At 40.6% G+C, this 8,739-nt stretch overlaps 1 protein-coding gene across 1 annotated transcript; it reads left to right on the top strand.

The window, feature by feature from the left end:
• Positions 1–1,269: 1,269 nt before the first annotated feature.
• On the top strand, positions 1,270–6,631 carry LOC105555980. The gene is made up of 2 exons (XM_012003032.1): positions 1,270–5,050; positions 5,163–6,631. The coding sequence occupies exons 1-2, from the start codon at positions 1,270–1,272 to the stop codon at positions 6,629–6,631; spliced, it is 5,250 nt and encodes a 1,749-aa protein (XP_011858422.1).
• The last annotated feature ends 2,108 nt before the right edge of the window (positions 6,632–8,739 follow it).

Here is an 8,739-nt window from a genome sequence, read left to right as displayed (position 1 = left end):
GATGAATAGATATATGGCAGATATAATAACGGAAAATATATATTGTAAATATCTGCTTGTAGTATTTATTGGTACAGTGTAGAACGTGTGTGTCTGACTCGTATGTCACATTCACAATATTTTTGCACTGTGGACACTCAATGTCTTGGCGAATTACTTTTTTCTCACTCAAATATCTAATGAGCTCATCTTTTTTATACGTGAGATGAAGAAACTCGTGAAGTAACATCTTACGTTAGTAGCACGTCGCGAGTCGTAAGCTGACGAGTGAAATTCGACTGTAAGGGATTTGTTGTGATGTTACTGTGGATAGCTTACTCTCATTCGTATGCTTAATAATATCAAAGACACTTATACATTCTTTGAATTGTATATGGTGTCAGAAACTTTCCACGTGAGGCCATCCTAAACGTACATGATATCGTCAACTACATTGCATTTGCGAAACTTCTTTTCTCCATAACTTTTTAACGAACAACGAGCGACGGCTAAAACTTTCTGAAGGTTACTCAGTAAGGTGACCTTGACAACATATGCCAAGGTCAAGGTCATTGGGGCTGGGTCCGTGTTTGTGAAGTTTTACCATGAGAATAACAAAGCGTACATACATACTTACTTTTCTTATATTTCTTCTCAAAATTTTGCGACGAGAAAAATTTGCGGGTTTTCCTACACTTCCTTATTAATTCGATATAATCCGATCGTTTCATAGACATGTTTATAAATCCGATTAGTCTAGGGAACTTTCCTTCTAGTCGGTTTTCTAGACTGCGACTAATCCGATTGCAAATCTGATTACTACACGTAAACACCCTTAGTGAAACCCGAGTCGAAATATAGACCCTCCTAACGCCTGACATCGCACTCTTCTGGAGAGTTACGGAGAATGAACGGAGGGTCATATAATAGACATTTGTTTATGTTGCAGACCCTCCGTTTACTCGTCAAATGGCAGTTTTTACCCATTTAACGTTGTTGGATTACGGTTGAGCGCTAAGCGAGCGACTTTTGTTCGACGCGACGTTCATTTTGGTTTTCTTTTTGGCGAGCGATGAGAGCGCCGGGGCTGCGAGAGCCTACGGGGACAGTTGCACGACGGGCGTCGTCGATGTATGAGCTAATCAATAAAAGTAGCATTTTCTTCAGAGTTATTTCCCGATTTCGACTTATACCCGTGTTTTATATTACAACATTTGGCGACCGTGACAGGACACGGGAGGTACAGTGGTGTCGATCGTGATATAACAGTTTCGATAGTATCCAAAAGCAATGGATAAAACGAAGAAAGTGCGAACGGCTCACCGTAGCGCCTTCACCAAAGCGCTGAACGCACTGAATGCGTTAAGAGGTGAAGGATCGGAAGCCACGCGTCAAGAAATTATAGTGGCCTTTCAATTACTCGAAGCAAAGATGCGAGATTTGGAAGCAAGCTCACAGGCCTTTATGCATCTGATGTTTGATTCGGATAGCGCGACGGATGCAGATATTCAAGAGGAATATGACGACGCAGACCAGTATAAAAAACAGTTCCTCGCAACAAGGTTGCAGATAGCTGATTACACCGATCCGAAGGAAAATCAGGAACCATCGGGGAGTACAAACGGCGTACCAGGAGATAATAAAAAGTCGTTCAAGTTACCGAAAATCGAGCTGGCTAAATTCGGTGGAGACGTACAGGAATGGCTACAGATCTGGAGTTTATTCAAGAAAATTCATGAAGACGCGAATATCGCGAATGAAGATAAATTCCAATATCTCATACAATCCATGGTTCCGGACTCTCGTGCCGCCGATTTAGTGAAAAGTTATCCGCCTACGGCCGAGAATTATAGCAAGGTAATCAGCAGCCTGAAGAATCGTTTTGGACGTGATGATCTACAGATCGAAGTATATGTGCGCGAGCTTTTGCAACTCGTTTTACAAAATGCGTTGAAATCCAAGGCTTTTTCCCTCACGAGTTTGTACGATAAAATTGAGTCACATCTAAGAGTGCTCGAATCTCTGGGCGTCACAACGGATAAGTGTGCGGCGATGCTGTTTCCGCTAGTAGAGTCATCGCTGCCGGAAGACGTTTTACGCGCGTGGCAGAGAAGTTCTGTAAACAATGCCGCGTTGCAGAGTGGAGATAGTGCGACGTCTCAGTGCAAGGATCGACTGACGCAACTTATCAAGTTCTTGGAAGGAGAAGTGCAAAACGAACTACGGATTTCTATGGCGGTCAAAGGCTTCGATTTAACAACGGGTAATGCGGATAGTGGGAAAAAGCGAAGATCGAAGACACACACGAAGGAGGAGGATGTCCCGACCGCAATGGGATTGCTGACGACGAAGGAAAAGGATAGTGCGTGTATATTTTGCAATTCCAATCACGAAAGTGCGCGTTGTGAAAATGCCAGGAAAATGAGCCTCTCTGAAAGACGAGATCACGCGAAGAAACAGAACGTTTGTTTTAATTGTCTAAAGGCAGGACATAATTTTAAACAGTGCCGAAGTAAAGTGAACTGTAGCTGGTGTTCGATGCGGCATGTGCTTTTGATGTGTCCTAAAATAGAGAAAAAGGACAAGGACAGTAAGGTTGATTCTAAATCGCAAGATTCTGAGAAAGCGAATAGTGAGTGTAATCTGGCTAACCTCTCGAGTGATCCGGAAGTGTTAATGCAAACGTTGTGCGTGAAATTGCGGAACGGAAACAAGGAATATATTGTTCGAGCAATTGTTGATACCGGATCTCAGAAATCTTACGTCACCAAGGAAGCGGCCGAGCACCTGGACTACGAGCCAATTGCCGAGCAGACGATGACACACTCCCTTTTCGGTGGACAAAAAACGGACGCGGTGCAACACAAAAAATATCGGATTCGCTTGAGCAGTCTGGACAATAAATATTGCTGTAATTTCATCGCGTTGGGCCAGGCTGTTATTTGTGAAAGAGTACCGCTAATAAAAATCGGAGAGTGGGATCGAGAGCTGGAAAAATTCGACATTGATGTGAGTGATCGGCATAGTAAGAGAGAGTCGATTTCAGTGCTCATCGGTGCCGACGTGGCCGGCAAATTGTATACGGGCCGTGTTTACGTACTGAAAGGCGGCTTAGTTGCCATCGAAACGTGTCTTGGTTGGACAGTTATGGGGAAGGTTCCCGAATCCAAAACAAGTGAGAGTGCTGCGACGACTGCTATATCGCTGTTTATAAACAAGGTAGAGATCGCGGACATGTGGTCGTTGGACGTTCTGGGAATACGCGATCCGATCGAGACGAAAACACAGAAGGAAAAAGATGTCGAGATGCAAGAAGCTTTTCTGAAAACCGTGCGAGTTAACGAAGAGGGGCGATACGAGATACAGTTGCCGTGGTTGCCGAGTCACCCTGCTTTGCCACGTAATAAGGAGACGGCTATGCGTCGGTTGCAGTCTACGGAACGAAAATTGAAGGCCGAAAATCTGTATGCTGATTATGATGCGGTTTTCAACGAATGGCTGGCGGAGGGAATCATCGAGCGTGTCCCGGTGCAAGAAGAAAAGGATGGGGGCTATTATCTACCTCACCGACACGTGGTCAAGGAGGGCAGCACGACGAGAATTCGACCGGTGTTCGACGCATCAGCCAAGGAACGGACGTCGCCATCGCTCAACGAGTGCCTTCATAAGGGTCCAAATTTGATAGAATTGATCGCGTCCATTCTTCTGCGCTTTAGGGAAAATAAAATCGGAATAATAGCTGATATTAAAAGGGCTTTTTTGCAAATCAGTTTCGATAAAAGAGATCGAGATTTCTTGCGTTTCTTATGGTACGATGCAGGAGGAAATATAATTGTTTTTAGACGTTGTAGAGTCGTTTTCGGGGTTACCTCGAGTCCCTTTATTCTGAGCGCGATTCTGAACTTTCATTTGAATAATTATGCGAAGTCTGATAACGATGTTTCGCTAAATAGTAAAAGATTGTTAGAAAGTTTTTACGTTGACAATTCAGTAACTAGTGTGAATACGCGAGAAGATTTGAATAACTTCATCCTAGACGCAAAAAGACTGATGAACATGGCTGGTTTTGACCTTCGAGGGTGGGAGTATAGTGATGATAATTCCCAAGACAACCAGACAGTAGTATTAGGCGTTACCTGGGATAAAAAGGCTGACACGTTAGCAATAAAAATACCAGATTTTCCAGAGTTACACGATTCGAAAATGACGAAAAGAAAGATTCTTTCGTCGGCGCACCGTATTTTTGATCCATTAGGTTTTGTATGTCCTGTTATGCTGTGCCCACGAATTCTGTTACAGGAAACCTGGAGTGAAGATTTAAAGTGGGATGATGAAGTTCCAGACAAGTTAAAGAATAGATTTTCGAAGTGGTTGGAAGATTTGAAGGAGCTTAATAAGATTAGAATTACACGATGTATTTTAGGACAAATATCTGACAATGAGTCGGATAACGTAAGTTTGCACATATTCTGTGATGCTAGTAAAGACGCGTATGCCACAGTTATTTACATTCGCGTTGAAAATTTTGAGGGTGTAAAGGTTCACTTTGTACAAGCGAAAACGCGAGTTGCGCCTGCTAGAAAAGGTAATACGGATGCGCGAACCAGTATACCGCGTTTGGAGTTGTTAGCAGCGACAATAGGCGCCAGATTAGCGAGAAATGTATTAGATGCGCTTCATTTTAAAACGCTTAAACTCTTTTATTGGACCGACTCCTCGACTGTGTTAGCATGGATCCAAAGAGAATGTAATTGGGCAACGTTTGTGTATAACCGAATAAAAGAGATACGTATGCTATCGGATCCCGCGTGTTGGTATCATGTACAGGGTCGTTTGAATCCCGCAGACTTACCATCGAGAGGCTGTACGGCGAAACAAATTATGTCTGCGAGATGGTGGGAGGGACCCGTATGGCTATATGAGACGGCAGATAAATGGCCAATGGGCAGAGAATTGTCGTGCGATGAAGACGAAATTAGTAAAGAATTAAAAAGAACCGCGATAAACAAAAAATCTGTTTGTACTCTCGTAGCGTTAGAAGGAAAGGGTGCGGAAGAGAACGAATTTCTCAGTAGATTTTCTAACTTTGCAAAAATGATAAGTGTTTGCGTATGTACGACGATTTTATTGTAACTGTCGAGAGAAAAAAGAGAGTCGTATTAGGGATGCTCTTTTGTGTAAAGAAATTCAAACGTCACGTACTCTGTTATTAAAATTGATTCAAACCGAATGTTTTACTGACGAAACGGATATACGTGTGAGACATCTCAACGCGTTCAAAGATAAAGACGATTTAATTCGATTAAGTTCAAAAATTGTACTGCGCAACGACGTTTATAATTTTAAGTGTCCTATCGTTCTTCCCGGTAAACATCGAATCGTTAGTTTGATTATCAAAGAAAAGCACGAAAACTTAAACCACGCCGGAATAGAGATTTTAATGAACGCATTGCGTGAAGAGTATTGGATCATAGGCGGTCGTAAAGTAATTCGATCGGTGATTACGAAGTGTGTAAATTGTCGCAGACATGATGCGAAGGCTTTCCAGACAATTAATGCACCATTACCCTTAGATCGGGTAAAAGACGCGGCCGTATTCGAGGTTATAGGTGTAGATTTCACCGGGCCCGTTTATCTTAAAGGCGGCCAAAAATCATGGATTTGTTTGTTCACGTGTGCGGTTTTCCGTGCAGTACATCTTGAGCTCGTGACATCGTTGTCCACTGCGGCGTTTCTTATGGCTATTCGACGTTTCATTGCGCGTAGGGGAAAGCCGAGTGTGATATACAGTGACAATGGCACGAATTTTGTTGGATTGAATAATATGTTTAAACAACTGGATTTTGAAAAGTTGTCCCGAACGTTAGCCACCGAACGAATTCAATGGACATTCAATCCTCCATCTGCAGCGTGGTGGGGCGGATTTTGGGAACGATTGAATGGGGTCTTGAAACGATTATTGAGACGAACGCTTAAAAGATCTTGTCTTGATTACGAAGAAATGTTAACAGTCTTATTAGATTGCGAAGCGGTGATTAACTCCAGACCAATTACTTTCCTCTCCGAAAGCAAACAGGATATTATACCTATAACTCCGTCTATGTTTTTGCAAGAGATAAAGGAAATAGGAGTACTAGATTTAGATAAGATAGAGAAATGCGATTTATCCAAAAGATACTTGTATCGTCAGAAAATCAAAGAAGATTTACGCCAAAGATTTCGAACTGAATATTTAGGTGCATTGATTCACCGAAAGTCTAATGCAAAAACTGTGCAAGCTATCGAAGTAGGCGATATAGTTTTAATCGAGAATGAAAATGTAAAACGTTTGGATTGGCCTCTGGCGCGCGTCAAGGAATTAATCGCAGGTAAAGATAATAATATTAGAATCGTTCGATTGACTACTGCCAGAGGCGAATTGATTCGTCCAATACAAAGACTTTATCCATTGGAACTTAGATATGAGAAGAGTGAGTCTAAGGTGGACGAAATTATTGCGGACAAATGCAAGGATACCAGGAGATTCAAGGAATCCAGAAGTGGTGCTCCAGTTATTAGCGGAGCGTATGATAAACGCAGTTGCGATAATAAATCGTATGTAACGAGAGCTGGGAGAAAAGTTAAACCCCCAGAAAGACTGTCTTATACTTGAGTCTCTTGTCATTCTCATACTTTTAATTTGACTGTTTTGTTGCTTTGCGATATTGTTTTTATGTATTCTATTCCTGTATTAGGATTTTCTTTTTTTATTTTGTCGTGTCATGTATGTATTGAGATGACCGATTTGTAGCCATCTCAATGGTGGGAGGATGTTGGATTACGGTTGAGCGCTAAGCGAGCGACTTTTGTTCGACGCGACGTTCATTTTGGTTTTCTTTTTGGCGAGCGATGAGAGCGCCGGGGCTGCGAGAGCCTACGGGGACAGTTGCACGACGGGCGTCGTCGATGTATGAGCTAATCAATAAAAGTAGCATTTTCTTCAGAGTTATTTCCCGATTTCGACTTATACCCGTGTTTTATATTACAACAAACGTCTTCGGAGGTTACGCGGAGTCTGGCGACTCTCCGTTCACCCTCCCCACAATTCGTAGATTCGACGTCGCTGGCTGGATAAAACCTCGAAATACCCTCCCTAGACCCTCCCTAGACCCTCGATAGATCCTTCGTACACTCTTTCCGTAAGCCTCCGTGTACCCTCTGTAGACTCTATTTTCGGGGGTCACCATGAACCCTCCTTAGACTCTAAAGGTCTACGCACAGAAGAAATATTAGGAATAAGAATAAATATTAAATATTAGGCGTAGGAAAGAAGGAAAGAATATGTTCTTTCCTCTTCTTTACTACGCTTAATATTTAATATTTATTTCTCTTCCTAATATTTTCTGTTATGAGCAGATCTTAACATTTTATAGAAAAATCTTATCGACACCTTATGGCTGCGATATGGATATAAAAGGCTCCAATAATCCGTACTAATAATTATTCATTGTTGTTGAAATTCAGTATTTGAGAAATACTTAAAGTCAAATCAATGTCAACAGTCAATTATTGTTGAAATTAAGTGTCAAGAAACAAGATACCATTTCAAGGCCTAGTAATTAAAATATAATCACATCCCTTTCATACACCGTAAATGTATCACGAGAAACAAAACGGGAAATATAAATTAATGAGGCGCAGATAAATAAATAAAACTAGTGACAGATATAAGATACATTCAATAATTATGTATTTGATCCAAAGTATAACCTTTAACTTATAACTTTTTAATTAGTATATAATTAGTATATAATAGTATTTTTGATGGCCGACCACACTCACTCGGCAGAAGTTGATGTTGTATCGCTTGGTAACGATGTCAACGATGTCTGTTCTTGCCCTCGTTTAATTGTCTGTTGCGCCTGGCCTAAGGTGACAGTCTTTTTAGCGTTCTTATTTTTCGAAATTTGCTCAGCTTGATTGTGAGCCTTCCTTTTATTATATGCAGCTTTATTTATGCTATCAATATATTTTTCTTCGGCAATCTTGGAACCGTTCCAATCACATGCCCAGTCTAAAATTATAAATAATGGCGTGGAATAGAAATTGCAAATTATAATATGTATGTATATATGTATGTATGTACACGCACACGCGCACGCACGCACAGACACACGCACGCACACACGCGCGCGTGCGCGCACGCAACACACCCACGCACACACACACACACACACACACACGCACGTAGGTATATGCAGGATGTAACAAAGCATCCGTATCAGGTATTTGTTTGGAAAAATGAATTTTTTTTAAAAATGTTCCATACAAAAGTTGTAGGGTCTAAAGAGGGATAAATAATGGTAAAATCGATTTTTTAATTTTTTCACATGAAGTTTATCACCATTTTTTAAGAATAAAATCTCATGATTTCTCTTATGTAATATAATTCCTCCAGTTATTCTGCATATAAAAGTATTGCAGTTATCACAAAATCAATAGTTTATGAGATATCTATTTCATGTTAAAATATGTCAGAATAAAGTATAAAATATCTCGAAAACTATTGATTTTTTATAACTTTATCTGAATATTTTTATATGCATAATAACTGGAGGAATTATATTATGTAAGAGGAATCACAATTCAATTTTAAAACATGGTAATAAATTTTATGTGACTTTGAAAACTTGATTTTATCAAAAATTGACTTTATCATTATTTGTCCTCCTACAACTTTTGTATGAAATATTTTCCGAGAAAATAAGCATTTTTAAAAAA

Source organism: Vollenhovia emeryi, unplaced genomic scaffold (genome assembly GCF_000949405.1).
Source record: "Vollenhovia emeryi isolate VEMERY1.0 unplaced genomic scaffold, V.emery_V1.0 DF940484.1, whole genome shotgun sequence".
Taxonomy (NCBI): domain Eukaryota; kingdom Metazoa; phylum Arthropoda; class Insecta; order Hymenoptera; family Formicidae; genus Vollenhovia; species Vollenhovia emeryi.
This window is presented reverse-complemented; position numbering and strand designations above follow the sequence as displayed.